This window comes from Acipenser ruthenus, chromosome 53 (genome assembly GCF_902713425.1).
Source record: "Acipenser ruthenus chromosome 53, fAciRut3.2 maternal haplotype, whole genome shotgun sequence".
In the NCBI taxonomy this organism is placed as follows: Eukaryota; Metazoa; Chordata; class Actinopteri; order Acipenseriformes; family Acipenseridae; genus Acipenser; species Acipenser ruthenus.
The window spans coordinates 1,578,284-1,596,381 of NC_081241.1; the positions used below are offsets into that span (position 1 = coordinate 1,578,284).

Here is an 18,098-nt window from a genome sequence, read left to right on the forward strand (position 1 = left end):
TATGCTTTACCAGACCTCTCTGTGCTTTACAATGCTTCCCTATGCTTTACCATGCCTCTCTGTGCTTTACAATGCTTCCCTATGCTTTACCAGACCTCTCTGTGCTTTACAATGCTTCCCTATGCTTTACCATGCCTCTCTGTGCTTTACAATGCTTCCCTATGCTTTACCAGACCTATCTGTGCTTTACAATGCTTCCCTATGCTTTACCAGACCTCTCTGTGCTTTACAATGCTTCCCTATGCTTTACCATGCCTCTCTGTGCTTTACAATGCTTCCCTATGCATTACCAGACCTCCCTGTGCTTTACAATGCTTCCCTATGCTTTACCAGACCTCCCTGTGCTTTACACTGCTTCCCTATGCTTCCCTATGCTTTACCAGACCTCTCTGCGCTTTACAGTTATTGCCTATGCTTTACCAGACCTCTCTGTGCTTCACAATGCTTCCCTATGCTTTACCAGACCTCCCTGTGCTTTACAATGCTTCCCTATGCTTTACCAGACCTCCCTGTGCTTTACAATGCTTCACTATGCTTTACCAGACCTCTCTGTGCTTTACAATGCTTCCCTGTGCTTTACCAGACCTCTCTGTGGTTTAGAATGCTTCCCTATGCTTTACCAGACCTCTCTGTGCTTTACAATGCTTCCCTATGCTTTACCAGACCTCTCTGTGCTTTACAATGCTTCCCTATGCTTTACCAGACCTCTCTGTGCTTTACAATGCCTCCCTATGCTTTACCATACGTCTTTCTCTCTTATTCCCTCTCTCTATCTTTCTTTCTCATTTGAAAAACCGTGTTAATGAGTATTAATAAATAAGTCACAGTTAATCAAATTATTATTTTTTATTAAATCGCATTACTAAAATCTGAAAAAATAAACATAAAACTCATTTTATGGAAATCAAAGAAAACACACACACACATACAATAAAGCAAACTTAAGTTCACTTTTTTAAAAACTGTTACAGCACTGACTATTGGATGCCATTTTCTAAAATATATATAAAACATAACAATTCTTAAAAAATAAATTAAATACAGTTACTTCCTATGAAATCCATTCGTTGCTAAAAACAAATAATTCCCCTCGTTTCGCTCTGCAGGTGGCGCCGTTTTACCCCCTAACTTTCATCCAAAGTTGTGTCAGATTGAACATTCCCTTCACCCGAGGAGTGGAGAGGACAGACAGGGAGTTCAATACAAAGGGTTTCTTACAACACAAAACAGTCTAGTTCAGCTGGCAGATTGTTACAGGGGAATCATACCAATGAAGCCTAAACCCAGGATAGAGCGGCTCAGTGAATGTGGTTTGGAATCTGTGCAGGAGGGTCATTGTGTCAGAGACGCCATAAAAGGACAGCGTGCCGGCATTAAAGTCCAGATACACTCCTATTCTGGGGGAGTGGGGGGCAGTTATTGCAGTGTGATTGTTATTGTGCCGGGCAGTGTAACTGGAGTCAGAGCAGTCCAAACTCCAGGACTTGTCATTGTATCCAAGGAGACAGGAACGATCCCCTCCTTTCCTGCTGATTCCTTTATATGTGACTCCTATATCAGCCCCTCCCCCACTCCTCTCAATCTCCCAGTAACAGCGAGTCCCAGACAAACCCTCTCTGCACAGCACTTGGGACCGGCTGTCAAATCTCTCTGAGTGATCAGGATATCTCTGGTTCTCTCCCCTCAGTGTCACCTTTCTGTTCCCTTCAGACAGACAGAGGTTTATATGCGCTGTGTTGGGGTCCAGTGTGAGCTGACAGGAATCTGATTGAAGAGAAGAGGACGGGTAGAGGAGAGACGGTTAGAAAAGTCAAATCACTGAGAAAATCAACAGTCATTGTCTGCTGCATCCTCACATCCTGTTTATGGAAGGTGTGTGTGTTGTTTTAATTATTTTTTTTAATACATTTTGACCACTTTTTTAAACTTTTAAATTGCATTTTCTGCCTCAAGATGGCTTCCCGCGGACCGGCATGGACCCCTCAGAACTACATTTCCCATCATCCTCCTGCTCACTGGTAATTCCATCTCAATCACATATGTGAGCAGGAGGATGATGGGAAATGTAGTTCTGAGAGGCCCATGCAGTTACATGTGAAGCCATCTATAAGTATAAAAAAGTGGTCAAAATGTAAAAAAATAAAAATAATTAAAACAATACACACACCTCACGTAAACAGTTGTAGAATCACATGGGAACATGCAACACAATAAAATACAAAGGTCCTTATGAACCCTTTAAACCCTCTTGCTGTTTGATTGTCTTGTTCATTATAATTCCTCAATCTTATCAAACGTCTTCATTTGGAACTAATCAAATGCAGCTCTGCATACAATTACAGTTCACTTAATGTTCCTACAGGGTATGTGTTGCCATTTTACCCACTCAGACCCCTTGCTTACTAAATATCTTCAATAGAATATCATCCACTCTTCAAATATCTGTCTAATATTTTAATGAGCAATCCATCCCACAAGTGCAGTGATACTGCAATATACATTTACTACCAGCACAGGATGACTGGGAGGGATAGCTGTTCATTTTACCCCACAACTGGTTTCACATGCATTGTACATGTATTAAAAGATGGGATGAATATCTATTCAGGGATACCAAGATATTTAGGGAGAGAAAGGTCTGAGTGAAAAAACAGACAACAAATGCCCCTCCCCCAGTCATTCTGCATGTATTCATCTGAACCAGTACTCGTTGGAGAGGAGTGTAGATTAATGGCTTCACAATTACTAATAAATAATAATAATTGCTGCTTTCAAGCTCCACCCCTCCCTCTTCTGTAGTGTTAGCTCTTCTCACAATGGAGTGACACATCTTTCAATCAAATGTTTCAGTGAAAACAGACTTACATTTTAAAAACTCAGCTCTGTTCCTTGACTCTGGAGCCTGCAGTCTGTAAACTGCAACTTTATTCACTGGGCAGAAAAGAGAGAGAGAGAGAGAAATAGAATTGAAACATGTGGATTAATACACAACACACACAAGACTCCAAACAGCAATATGAAAAGAAACAAGGCTTATTCACGGCATTTCAGGATGTAAAAATCCGTACTTCAAGATGTTCATGATTACAATGAATATGTATTCCTTCTGTATCGGTGCAGCAGCCAAAGTCAATGTGAACACGTCTGCCACTGCACTGGAGTCTTGTGTTCCTTCCTCTCCATCACATATCTTTACCCAGCAGTATAGTGTACATATTAGGACACCCTTGTGCATCAAACATACAGCAGTCATTGCCTGCTCCAACCTCAAATCACTCCATCTTCCCTGCTTCATCAGTCCTTGTTCCATCCTTCCTGCTCCCTTCTACCTCCTCCCTCCTACCACCTCCCTGCTGGCTCCTGCATGCACCCTTCTCCCTCCAGTCTGCATCATCACTCCCTGCTCCCTCCTCCATGTTGCCTCCTCCCACATACATGCTCCCTCCTCCCTGTTTCCTCCTTCCTGTCTCCTCCCTGCTCTAACCTTCATGCTCCCTCCTCCCTCTTCCATGCTCTCCTCCATGCTCCCTGCTCACTTCTCCCAACTCCCTTCATGCTCCCTCCCCCATGCTCCCTGCTCTGCCCTCCCTGCTCCCTCCTCCATCCTGCCTGTTCCCTCCTTCATCCTCCCTGCTCCCCCCTCCATTCTACCTGCTCCCTCCTACCTGCTCCCTCCTCCATCCTCCCTGCTCTCTCCTCCCTTCTCCACAAGTAATCAGACGGTTTTTTTTGCTGTTTTGGGGCGATCAGCCAATAATACAACCGTTTCCACCCTTTCTGCGTTTTCATTGGTCAGATTATATGTCAGTCACACAGCCTGACGAACCTGCTGAATGTGAGCTGAAGCAATCATGAAACTTCATCACTGAGAGCCGCAGTGGAACGTTATTATATTTTAAAAAATAATGTTTACACACACACACACACACACAACTAATAGAAATAATATGTTTTTATATTTTTGATAACTACAACTAAATAATAATAATAATAATAATAATAATAATAATTTCTGAATCATTTTTTTTCTTCTGTAATTTCAAGTTGAAATCAAGTTTAAGGATGCCATCAACACTGTATTGCTGCGGCGGGTCCTCAATATTCCCTCCTACCTCCTAATAATAATAATAATAATAATAATAATTGGTGTTATACTTATGGAGCGCCGTTTCAAACCCAGAGATACCAAAGCGCTGGGATGTGAATCTGCCCTCACAGCAACGAACATATATAGACATGTTTTATTTTTAATATCTCTTTATACATTATTCAGCTTCGTGTGATTCTTATTCTTTAGCAGCGTCCTGTAAGGTGTCTGTACGCGTATGTTATTAATGTAGTTATAACGTTATATTAAACAGCAGCACATCCCACAATCCTCTCGGGAGCGCTTGATAAAGAAACCCGTCCAGCCCTCCCTGATCAATCCAAGAGAAACCCGCGTTTCCAACATCGGAACCACCTCGGCAACAGCCGCTCCGCATCCCATCTGAGGACAGAGCTGCATTTCCATGAGGGAGTCACCGCGAACATGGAGAAACCGGACACCCGAAAAATCACCCGGACCCACACCAACGGGCTTTGAAATACACTCTGATTCGGACTGAAGGGAATCCACTTCACACAAAAAGGGTTCACAGAAATGTGAGCAAACACAACCACCCTCAGAACAAACCCGGGAACACAGAAATGGAAAAATAGAAATGTGAAAGCGCGTCATTTTAACACGCTCCCTAACAATTGCCACGGAAACCCTGACGAAAAAAAAACAAAACAAAAACAAAACAGGAATGTCACTCTGCAGAGAAGAACAATTCAGCTCCACAACACCTGAAAAACTCCAGGAAACGTCAGCTTATTATCAGAAGAGTTTCTTTTTTTAAATGTATTTTTATTTTTTTATTTTTTTAAAGGGGTTGATACCCATTTTGTGCTTGAAAGGGAACGTGCTGTTTTTAAGTTACAAGTTCAAAGTGTTCTCTTTGGTTGCAGTCGCGTATCACTCCTAGTACAGACCACAGCAATCGCGGTTTTCTCTGTACTGTCTCACACAATGCAAACCTTATTTTAAACTGTGTTCACGTTATCAAAGTTGTTGCTATTTTAAATACAATTCTTTATGGAGTTCACCAGAGATTATAAAAATACTGCATGGGGCAGTGTGTGTGTGTGTGTGTGTGTGTGTGTGTGTGTGTGTGTGTGTGTGTGTGATAGGCAATGTGTGTGTGTGTGTGTGTGTGTGTATGAGAGTGTGATAGGCAGTGTGTGTGTGTGTGTGTGTGATACATGAGCATGTAATGCCTGGATAACCCCCTTGGTGTGCATTACATTCTCATATCACACACCACCCCATGCTGTATTCTATAGATATTGTACAGCTCCTTTCTGTCCTTCCATTTCTACATAAACTCTGAAATTAAAACGCACTCAGTTCAATTACATATTATTACTTCACACAGTAAACACACTGTAAAACTACTAACATGTTTGCAAAAAATAACCCAGCTGCTTAGTACTGTGTGATGTGAAGTACTAATTAGCCAGGTTATTGTCATCAAGTATCCTAAGTTAATGCTGCCATGTATTCCCCAGTGTGGGGGGAGTAAGTCTGTCATATCTGATCCTGTAAGATACAATCCCCTCTATTAATACAGAGCCTGTCATATCTGATCCTGTAAGATACGATCCCTTCTATTAATATAGAGCCTGTCATATCTAATCCTGTAAGATATGATCCCCTCTATTAATACAGAGCCTGGACCTGTGGCATGTGTCATTTATACAGGAAGCTACCAATTGAACAGTACTGATGGAAAGTGATCCATGCATATTTGATTACGTGTCTAAAACAGTAAACTCAGCTCTTAGCAGGACAGGATGGATTCCCCTGCAGGTAAAAAGAAAACGGTGCATTTGAATTCAGTTTCACTTTACTGTCCCGTAACTACCCAGGGTAACCATGTTAAATACAAGCAAGCCAGGGATTCATATCATTACTGTACTGTTAGAAAGATGAAACAGGATTTGTTGCCGCCCTGCAAAGTCAGTTTGTGTTTGTGATCGCTTTCTTGTTGTTGTTTCTGTCTCTGGTTAACGTGCACGTCTGATTACTTTGGCATAAGAATTGACTGAGAAAGCACAGTAAGTGCTTTTTGGAATTGCATTTTGTAAAATGTCAAATAATGTATTGTAGCGTGCACAGGGCTGATACGCGATGCAATCTGAAAACACATAAGCCCGATAGACATTTCTTGCAAAGGAGCCGGCTCTTTCGTACAGCGGTATATCAGGCTTATGTCTTCGTGTGTGATTATGTCACCTACCAGCCCCGCTGCTGCCTTCCCCCGTGCACGCTACACTCTCCCCTGCCAGCCCCGCTGCTGCCTTACCCCGTGCACGCTACACTCTCCCCTGCCAGCCCCGCTGCTGCCTTCCCCCGTGCACACTACACTCTCCCCTGCCAGCCCCACTGCTGCCTTCCCCCGTGCACGCTACACTCTCCCCTGCCAGCCCCGCTGCTGCCTTCCCCCGTGCACGCTACACTCTCCCCTGCCAGCCCCGCTGCTGCCTTCCCCCGTGCACGCTACACTCTCCCCTGCCAGCCCCGATGCTGCCTTCCCCCGTGCACGCTACACTCTCCCCTGCCAGCCCCGCTGCTGCCTTCCCCCGTGCACGCTACACTCTCCCCTGCCAGCCCCGCTGCTGCCTTCCCCCGTGCACGCTACACTCTCCCCTGCCAGCCCGGCTGCTGCCTTCCCCCGTGCACTCTACGCTCTCCCCTGCCAGCCCCGCTGCTGCCTTCCCCCGTGCACGCTACACTCTCCCCTGCCGGCCCCGCTGCTGCCTTCCCCCGTGCACGCTACACTCTCCCCTGCCAGCCCCAGTGCTGCCTTCCCCCGTGCACGCTACACTCTCCCCTGCCGGCCCCGCTGCTGCCTTCCCCCGTGCACGCTACACTCTCCCCTGCCAGCCCCGCTGCTGCCTTCCCCCGTGCACGCTACACTCTCCCCTGCCGGCCCCGCTGCTGCCTTCCCCCGTGCACGCTACACTCTCCCCTGCCAGCCCCGCTGCTGCCTTCCCCCGTGCACTCTACGCTCTCCCCTGCCAGCCCCGCTGCTGCCTTCCCCCGTGCACGCTACACTCTCCCCTGCCAGCCCGGCTGCTGCCTTCCCCCGTGCACGCTACACTCTCCCCTGCCAGCCCCGCTGCTGCCTTCCCCCGTGCACTCTACGCTCTCCCCTGCCAGCCCCGCTGCTGCCTTCCCCCGTGCACGCTACACTCTCCCCTGCCGGCCCCGCTGCTGCCTTCCCCCGTGCACGCTACACTCTCCCCTGCCAGCCCCGCTAATACCTTCCCCCGTGCACGCTACACTCTCCCCTGCCAGCCCCTCTGCTGCCTTCCCCCGTGCACGCTACACTCTCCCCTGCCAGCCCCGCTGCTGCCTTCCCCCGTGCACGCTACACTCTCCCCTGCCGGCCCCGCTGCTGCCTTCCCCCGTGCACGCTACACTCTCCCCTGTCAGCCCCGCGCTATGCTTCAGAGCGGTATCGGCTCTATGCTTTAGTTTAAAATAATCTTTGAATCCGTGGCTACAGAACGAACCTTCGGACACAGCCCTAAAAAAAGGTATAAGACTCTAACTTGTCAATGATTACTATAGAGAAGGGTGATGATAGAAGACATTTGTGACATTTAAAAAAAGGAACTAACCACTGACCTGTGGCTTGTGCAGGTGGACTTGTTGTCTTGACTTTGCTGGTTGTGTCACTGCTCACAGAATACCCCAACTTCCCTTCCACTGTGTATCTAAATTCATACTCTTTGTTCGGCTGCAAGCCTGATACAGTGAGGGTCTCTGTTTTATCAGTGCTGGACTGAATTGCCCATTCCTTCTGATTAATGCACTTATACTCCAGATGGTATTTTAGTTTTTGTTCAGCATCACTACTGGGAGGCACCACCTTCAGAGTCACACTGTCATGGGTGACATCACAGACCTCAGGGACGTCAGGTTTTGCTGGGATCTTGAAATGTATGTATTTCGATGATTCATTTTCATGCAGGAGAATGCAGGCTCCAGGAAACTCCTGGTCTTCCTTAGACGCTATGAAGAACTTTGTTTTCTTATTCTCCCTGTTGATGTTCACTAACTCCTGGAATACCTTCAAATACATTTTTATCTTCAGATTAGTTTCACTGCTCATCCATTGCTTGCTATCTTGATCCAAATAATTACTAGGAGTTGAACTTTGAGTGTTCTTACTTGCTTGGGTTTTAAGGTGGTTTTGTAGATCTTCCAGATATGGTTCTGGCTCGTGCAGTGAGGTGAATGTAAAGCAAACAATGTTTTCAGTCTCATTGTTTAATTCTTCTCGGTCTAGCTCCTTCACAGAAGATACAGCATGTATGTCTTTTAAAATAGCAAGGCAATGTCCCACTGCATTGATTTCTCTTTCTTTGCTGTTCAGCCAAGCATGTTGTGCTTTAAAGTTAAAAGGGGACTCTTCGTGATTTTTTAGAATCTCTCCGAGCGACTCTTCCTCTTGCACACCTCCGCGGATGGAAGGCAGCACTGCGGACAGTTTTCTCATGAAATTCAGCTTGTACTGCGTGCCCCTTTGTTTCAGTTGTTGAATCTTCTCATTGACTTCAGGAAACGTTTGGGTAACAATGTCTTTTATCATGTCGTTGCTTTGCATTTCAATTGTATTAAATTGCTCTAAAACAGTTTGGGCAGATGTTACCAAGTAGTCACTTATGTTCCTTTCCAGCTTGGCAGCCCTGGAGTCCAGCTTGATTAACGGGTACAGCCAGACCTTCACAGGCACTGCATTCTCTCCTTTGTCCCCGAGCAATTTTGGAAGAGTTGAGTAGGCTTTCACAGCATCTTGGTAAGTCAACGGGTTAGATTCGAGATGAAAATCTCCATAAAATGTACATTCGAATTTTTCAACTTCAGCTTTTTCTTTTTCCTCCAGGTCAATAGAGCCTTGACCTTCCATTTTAATTTTAGGTATTTTACATATTGCAAGCTCCATTTTTCCGTGGATTTCCTGTTTCTTCTCCTCTGAGGATACCTGCCGGTCGAATACAAAATACGCCTGAGCTCCGTACAGCACAGCGGTGACCACGTGAGTCGCTGTCTTGTCTTCAAACACGCTGGGGTGAGACACTTTCCCTTTGGCCAGGTGATTCATGGTCAGATTCTCAAATCGTGTCGTTGTGTAGTATTGCAGAGTGACTCGGGATTGTCTTGTTGATTTCTTTGTGTCCTTGAAGTACTTTGCAGCTCCACTCACTTGAACCAAATCCCCCAGGAGACTCGCCTTCAGGGAAGCGTCCACTTTCAAAGCAGAAGCCTTCTCTTCAATGGAGTCCGAGGTGCTCACACTGAACTCGGTTATCGGCTGGTTTTCTTTATTTATGCTGCTTTGTAGTTCTTCTGGGTTCCACAAAGTAATTCCTGCCATGCAATCAAGATAAACAACTTAATACATTCATCTCAAGGCAAAGTTTACTTCAGGCTTTAAATTTCCAAACTTTTTTAAAATCCACATTAATGTTCCTGGACTAAGCAGTCTGTGCGTGCGTGCGTGCGTGCGTGCGTGCGTGTCTGTATACTGAGCATCCAAAGAAACGTATCACTTATATTTGAGCATCAAAAGAAACTTATCACTTATATCTGGATAAAATTCACTAGATGTGATTGAAAAATGATAAACTCTGTTTTAGAGCAGGTGCAGTGACTTTTTATTGTGCTGATTAACAATTGACATCACGAAGATGGTGCAGAATGATCTGTGGATCTTGGGCAGGTGTTGTGATTCTTGGTCTCCCAGTTCGTGGCTCTGTCATTGACAGAGTGTGTCTGGTTATACTATCTCGCCAGGTTTGAAATCGCTGGCTGTGAACACCCAAGATGGCGAGCCACAGCACGCTGCCCTAGTCGAGCCTCCAACATGCCGATCGCACGAAGGCGCTGCTCTCTTGACAGACGTAGCATATTTTTTTTTTTTCTGTGATTGTCTTTTATTGCTTTTATTCAAGCTTGAAATTGAAAGCTGAAATCACTCCATATCCAGTGTCCAATCAACTGTCTCACTAATTAGGTGATTAAGTGCATATGCTTCAGTCATAGTCACTCAAGTGATTAAAAAGAAACCAAAAACATTTTGTAAATGTCCATAATTTATATACCATTTTTTATAATAGCGATAAGTTTCTTTTGATGCTTGGTATATATATATATATATATATATATATATATATATATATATATATATATATATACACACACACACACACACACACACACACACACACACACACATACACATATATAGTGTAGCATGCGTGGGGGAAGGCAGCAGCAGGGCTGGTGGGTGATGTAATCACACACGAAGACTTAAGCCCGATACACGCTCCTTGCAAAGGAAATGGCTCTTTTGTACAGTGGTATCAGCACTATGCTTTAGTGTGAGAGGTCCCGCGTTCGTGTTCGCCCTCCACCTGTGTGTGGATTGCCTCGCCCTGTGCGATGCTCCTGTCTGCATTAACTGAGGTTCGCTACAATATGTTACAGTAAGTCTGAATATTAGCAAATCTCGAAATAAACATACCGCTTTACTGCAGACATTTACTCAAGAATAACCAAGTGCTTTTACCAATAAAGCTTCGGTAAATAGTAAGATAAACAGGTAAATGTCTGAAAAGCGATCTATTTCTTCATAATTCCAGACATTTACCATCTTACTTGGTAAATGTTGACAGTTTCCGGTAAAACGTAAGATTTTCCAGATTTGAACTTTTACTGTAACATGCAAACTGTTCAGATGCAGAGTGGCTGATTACCCTGCGGGGGCTCCCTATTGAATCTCTCCTGTTCCTGCGTCTCACACTGGTGCTCTGTCTCACTCGTGTGGGCTGAATAAGTGCAAGCAAGGGTCAGCAGTCACCTGGAATGAGGCGATCCTTCCGGCAGTCATACAGCATTCCCAGCTGGAAGGGTCGTCCGAGAGCTGCCATCTCCAGCGTCTCATCCCCTGCATTAGCCATGCTTTATCTGAAGAAGAGGCCCTACAAAACAAGGGTGACACATCTGATCAGTAGCTTCCATCTTCAAGTGTAGTGCAGTGTTGAGACAGTGAAATTACATTACAAGACTGCAGCTTTGAAAATGATAAATATACAGAATGGAAATCAATGTGTATTTTACTATGGATACATTATTATCATGGCCGTAACTAGCTATGACGACACCAAGGTCGTGTCCTCGGTTGTTTTTAATGCCCATGCTCATGTATAAATTCTGGTAAAGTGCAAAAGACTCCTTCGTGTTCTCTGTCGGTTTGCTGTGCAACATAGATTTGGAGGTTGAATAGTAAAGACCAAGCAGTCATATAAATACTGCAGTGTGGCAATGTGCCCCGCCCCTGTGTGCATGTGTGTGTTATATGGTGTATGTTGCGTGTGTGTGTTAATGTTGGTGTATAGAGATGGTACACGGGATATAAACGGGTCTGTGTTTCACATGTATTTAAAAATGTAGATTTGTATTTAGGCACGAGGAGGGCACAAATCACTTCACGTGCTGGTTAAATGTAATATGTGAGCACGGGGTTGCATGTAATGAATTCACGTGCTGGGATTCAAGTGAATAATTAATTAGTAATTGAATCCCAGCACAACAGTATATATAGACACATTTTCATTCACTCGGGGTTGGGTGTTCAGGGTGAAAGAACGGGAGAGAGAGAGGAGGTAAAAATAATAATAAGAAGAAGAAGAAGAAGAAGAAGAAGAAAAATAATAATAATAATAATAATAATAATAATAATAAGTGTTTCTCACCGTGTTTGTTCGTCCCTGTTTGTTAGTGTCTGTCCGTTTTGTTTGTCTCTTTATTTTGGCTACCAGTGCCGTGCCCTGTGTTCTTGTATGTTTACAACCTTTTTATTTTCTGTTCTGTTTATTAAATGCTGAGCGAAACCATTCACTCAGCTTCACCAAACCACACCTCTCTGTCGTTTATTTCCTGGCTCTGGTCTGACGCCACCCCCTCCGGCCGTCTTTGTGACATGCAGCTAGAGCTTGAAACCTAAGCTTGACCTGGTAGAATGTAAGCTCTGGTTATGGCGCTGATTATCATGTATAGTTAGGGTTAAGCAGTCACTTTAATGTTAAACCCCATTTTTTGTATTTTAATAACTTTGACCCCGTTCGATGGATTTGCTCACAATATTGCATGTGTGGTTTCGTGGGTTCAGTCTCTCGACGTGACCCATTTCGTTCTGCTTGGATTCCGAGATCCGGATAGTGAAAAAAAAAGTTCTAGTTGTTTTTTATTTGTCGCTCACCAACGCCCAAAAGGCTTGTAATTTTGGTCTGAAATTTTCATTCTACAGAAGGGCAGCACAGCTCTTCAAATTAGATGTGACCCGCAGGAGACGATGCGCATAGAACACAGACCAGAACAACCGCAGAGAAGGACTTCCTCAGGGGAGCAGTGGCGACACGGAGGCGAGGGGTGGCAGTGTCCTAGCAAATATCACCGAGTCACAAACGAGTCACATGACGATTGTAGCGATTCAGAGTGGAAAAAAAAAGATGTCTGGGGTTTATATTGGTATTTATTGAGGATGGGAATTTCCAATAGTTTCCTATTCGAATACACAGGGCCAACATTTCCGTTTATTCGATTTACCCAAACTCTAGTCCATGCTCTTACACTCCCAAGGCAAATACATATATGTGCCACAAGCAGACAGCATAGCACTGTATGTAAGCTGGTAAAGCTGTAAGTTTACTCTTCAGAGGAGCCGGTCAGCTTCATGAAGTGTCCAAACAATGTCCAAGACGACATTTCTTCATTCAAAACTCTTTATATCCTCAGGCACGGGTTTCTCCTTTTGTTTACTGAGTTAAAATATAGAACTCAATGCAACTTGTACCAAGATGCAGTTGAGCAGCAAAGCCACAGCGCGTATCTCTTCTAATTAAAGCTACAGTGGCATAATGTTGTGCAGTACAAAGCAGAGTCCCAAATAATACTTTTTGCTGTATTCAGAATAAAATAACACATCATATAGCAACCTGCATTTTCTACATCTGTTTAATTCTGACAAATAATACCCTTCATAAAATAATCGGAATAGTGCAAATATTGTAACCTGGCCAAAACAATACAAAATACATCCCAATACATTACTGCCAATTACAACTAGCCATCAGATACTGACCTCAGATGAATCAAGTCAAGTTACTTTGTTTATTGAATAACCTGAAAATAATTCAAAACAACGAACACACCTGGCTGTACTTTTAATGGTCAGGGCAAATGTTGACGTTCCTCCACCATTCAATGAGAAAGCCCACAGCACATGTTTTACATTGAACTGCAGTCCAGAGTTTAAAACAACTTTCCAAGTATCTTGCTTTTTCTTATTAGCCGCTGTGTTGTCCTGCTTAGCATTTAGTATGTCTTTATATTCATCAGGAAGTTAAATTAGCCTTCTAATTTCAATGGTACCCAAGTTTGGGTTCCTTCTATTATAATTCGACTGAACTCAGATTAATGTTACTGTCTTCAGTCACGTTTCTTTCTAAATAAATCCAAAATAAAATATTTCCTACTAAAATACTTAATATGAATCTGTCAATGCAGAAGCCAATTTAACAAACAGATCCATAATAAAATGATAAACTATAGTTTTAAAATGTATCCAGGAGGATTTGTTTTAATTTCAAGAACATTCTCTGTGTTAATTCTCAACTCTCCATTTTACAGCTCAAACTCTACTTTTCAGCATAAAAACTACAAATATGAATCCATGAGTAATTCTGGCTGGTTTGAGTGTATTTTACTATACACACACACACACACACACACACATATATTAAAAAAAAATGTCACTCACCAGACTTCTGAATGATTAAAAACAGGATTCAGGTTCAGCAAAGCTCTTGGTTATTTAAGATTAAATATCTGCTAACTTATTTTCTTTTTGAAGATATATAGAAAATAATCAGAAAAGTGTTCTTCACAGCTGCAAATTCTGAGGTGACTTTCTTGTAGTTTTCTCCTTTTAACCAAGGCAGCCAACCAGCTGCCAACGACTTTTCCAAAAACCCGCCCACTTCTTCCTGAAAACCCGCCCAGAACCCGCCCATTCAGCAGCATAAGTTGTGGCATCGCAATCACCTGTTGTTCCCCATTGTAAACAAATAGTGACTGTGTTCAATTTGATTGCGTCCCGACAGGACTGCGTAATAACAAAACGAACATTTCTGGGAAGTGGTAGAATTTAAAATAAATCCAATCAAAGTGCACAGTAATAATGAAACTGAAGGAAAACACATTTCTTGATAATGGTGGAGTTTAAATAAACAATCACAAATGCAGCCTGACGAGCCTGCATTGCACATGTAAAGTTACCCATCAGATTACCAGCTCTCTTCATCTGAAACTGGAGTTTATTTTTGCCACACAGAGAATCTCATGCATAATATACTTGCATATCTGTGGAGGGTCCTTTCCCTGCTGGTGCTCCTATTAGAACATACACATGAACAATTTTGGTTTATTTTGTCTCAATCATGGCTCCTGTTAGTGCTCCTAGTCCTACACTGAGCTAATTCACCAGCCTCTCATTGCTGCCTTTCACCTTCCTCTGGAGGCCTGGGTTCTCTGTCCCTGTGCACTAAAATCCATAAGCAAAGTTCAAAGAGGATTTCAGACATTTCATTTGATTTTACATTTTTTCTTTCAGTCAGAAAGGCAGCACACTGAAGCAAGCCTGTGTGAAGCAGAAAGCAGCCAGGGCCAGTGAGGAGCCTCACAATGTATTTACACATTCTTGACTGGAATACACATTTATTCTGCTAATAACAATCACATGGTTAGGTACAGATTACATACATGTGTAGATAATACAGGTGTTTGGAGAAATCAAATGAGCATCATTATGACGCATATTTTGTATCCATGTTACCTATAGATATTTTGTCTAATATTTTGCATACAACAACTTAACACTAAAGCAGCTTTCCATTATGTGTCCACCCATAAAACAAAGGCTTGGCATCCAGCATTGTAAATAAGAGCTGTGGGTGTGTGTGCCAAACCTGTGCTTCCTGAAGATATGATCACAGCTGCTTCCTGCATAATAACAAAACATGCATTTCTGGGAAATGACAGACTTTCAAATAAATCCAAACAAAGTGCACAGTAATCATGAACGTTTCTTGATAATGATAATGGTGGAGTTTAAATAAAAGATCACAAATGAAACTTGAAGGACCTGCATTGCACATGCGCTCATGATTTGAAACTTGAGCTTTGCCACACAGACACATAATATACTGTACTTGCATATCTGTGGAGGGCCCTTGCCCTGCTGTTGCTCCTATTAGAACTTACACATGAACAACTTCTGTTAGAGCTCTTAGTCCTAGGAGAACCACTGTGTAAATGTGATGGACTCGCCTCCACAGCACCTCACACCAGCTGCCCATGCACACTTCAAGACCCTGATCAACACAAACCAAAGACCGCTGAACAACAAGCCTGGCCTCCCCCCAACCAAACCAAGCTGCATCAACAACATTCAAAGCTGCACAACAGCAGAAAACACCAGCAGAGGCCCGGAATAAAAAGAAAAAGCTTGTTTCCATGTTTAGACTGTCCATTTCTCCTGATTTATCACAGTATTAACAATGTGTTTGACTGCTGTGTTAGAGTGTCTAGTTCTGTACAGGAATATAAGAAGGATGGAACTCCAGCCATTGGAATAGTTGTGTCAATACCCTCGATTCAGCATGAAGTGTGATCCTGGGCTGGAATCACAATATGTGCATTCAGTTTCCCAGCAATGACAGACACAACAGAACAGCACAGACCTGTCAGCACTTACTGATGCTAGACCCCTGCGATATGAGAACCAGGCAGAGCCGCAGTGACTGCTTCAGTTGTTCTCCAGATCCCTGGCATGGATTCTGGGATGTATAGAAGCTGCATCTCCCTGTTGCCAGTCAGTTTCAGTTCCAATGGTAGAACAGCACATCAGATCCTATTGCAGTGACTTTGAAAGAGGGCTGACAGTTGGAAGTGCTCGCTTCACTGTCGTATCCAAGACTGCACACAATCCTGATGTTTCATTCACAAGGAACAACAGTCTCCACAGTGATAGGACTCTCTCTATGTGTGGCTCATTCTGGAGAACAGACTCCCACCCCAATGCAATAACATACAAGTTCCCTGGCAAATTACATTTAATAGAGAAAAGTGTAAAGCACTGCACGCAGGCAATAAAAATGTGCATTATAAATACCATATGGGAGATACTGAAATTGAAGAAGGAATCTATGAAAAAGACCGAGGAGTTTATGTTGACTCAGAAATGTCTTCAACTAGACAATGTGGGGAAGCTATAAAAAAGGCCAACAAGATGCTCAGATATATAATGAAAAGTGTTGAATTTAAATCAAGGGAAGTAATGTTAAAACTTTACAATGCATTAGTAAGACCTCATCTAGAATATTGTGTTCAGTTCTGGTCACCTTGCTACAAAAAGGATATTGCTGCTCTAGAAAGAGTGCAAAGAAGAGCAACCAGAATTATCCCGGGTTTAAAAGGCATGTCGTATGCAGACAGGCTCAAAGAATTGAATCTGTTCAGTCTTGAACAAAGAAGACTACGCGGCGATCTGATTCAAACATTCAAAATCCTAAAAGGTATAGACAATGTCAACCCGGGGGACTTCTTTGACTTGAAAAAAGAAAAAAGGACCAGGGGTCATAAATGGAGATTAGATAAAGGGGCATTCAGAACAGAAAATAGGAGGCACTTTTTTACACAGAGAATTGTGAGGGTCTGGAACCAACTCCCCAGTAATGTTGTTGAAGCTGACACCCTGGGATCCTTCAAGAAGCTGCTTGATGAGATTCTGGGATCAATAAGTCTCCAGACAAGCTTCCCAGCGCCAGCACTGTGTGTGTGTGTCAGTACCTGTGTGTGTTTGTGTGTGTGCGGGTGTCAGTACCTGTGTGTGTGATTGTGTGTTTGTCTCAGTACCTGTGTGTGTGTCTGTGGGTCTGTGTGTGTGTGGACCAGTACCCGTCTAAATAAATCCAAAATAAAATATTTCCTACTAAAATACTTAATATGAATCTGTCAATGCAGAAGGCAATTTAACAAACAGATCCATAATAAAATGATAAACTATAGTTTTAATATGTATCTAGGAGGATTTGTTTTAATTTCAAGAACATTCTCTGTGTTAATTCTCAACTCTCCATTTTACAGCTCAAACTCCACTTTTCAGCATAAAACTACAAATATGAATCCATAAGTAATTCTGGCTGGTCTGAGTGTATTTTTACTTTACTATACACAATAATATTAAAAATAGTAATAAAATAAACACAATTCATGCATATTAAAATGTCACTCACCAGACTTCTGAATGATTGAATACAGGATTCAGGTTCAGCAAAGCTCTTGGTTATTTAAGATTAAATATCTGCTAACTTATTTTCTTTTTGAAGATATATAGAAAATAATAAGAAAAGTGTTCTTCACAGCTGCCAATTTTCTGAGGTGACTTTCTTGTAGTTTTCTCCTTTTAACCAAGGCAGCCAACCAGTTGATCTTTCCCAACTACTTTTCTAAAAACCCACCCACTTTCTGAAACCCCGCCAGGTAAACAGTAAAAACCTGCCCACTTCCTGAAAAACCCACCTACTTCCTGAAAAACCGCCCACTTCCTGAAAACCCGCCCAGTGCACAGTAAAAACCCGCCCACTTTCTGAAACCCCGCCAGGTAAACAGTAAAAACCGCCCACTTCCTGAAAAACCGCCCAGGGCACAGTAAAAATGAAACTTACATTTCTGGGAAATGGTAGATTTTAAAATAAATCCAATCAAAGTGCACAGTAATAATGAAACTGAAGGAAAACACATTTCTTGATAATGGTGTTCAAATAAACAATCACAAATGCAGCCTGAAGGGCCTGCATTGCACATGTAAAGTTACCCATCAGTTTACCAGCTATCTTGATCTGAAACTGGAGTTTATTTTTGCCACACAGAGAATCTCCTG

At 43.0% G+C, this 18,098-nt stretch overlaps 1 protein-coding gene across 2 annotated transcripts; it reads right to left on the reverse strand.

Moving 5' to 3' along the window:
- Positions 1-837: 837 nt before the first annotated feature.
- LOC117432619 (neoverrucotoxin subunit alpha-like) lies at positions 838-17,601 on the reverse strand. 2 transcript variants are annotated; one of them, XM_059016486.1, is made up of 5 exons: positions 17,452-17,601; positions 10,956-11,076; positions 7,718-9,463; positions 2,866-2,931; positions 838-1,764 (listed from the first exon to the last, which is right to left on the reverse strand). In XM_059016486.1, the coding sequence occupies exons 2-5, from the start codon at positions 11,053-11,055 to the stop codon at positions 1,232-1,234; spliced, it is 2,445 nt and encodes an 814-aa protein (XP_058872469.1). In that variant the 5' UTR covers positions 11,056-11,076; positions 17,452-17,601; the 3' UTR covers positions 838-1,231. The 2 variants fall into 2 exon arrangements, with proteins under 2 accessions (XP_058872469.1, XP_058872470.1); XM_059016487.1 differs by lacking the exon at positions 17,452-17,601 and adding an exon at positions 13,917-14,073.
- Positions 17,602-18,098: the final 497 nt, after the last annotated feature.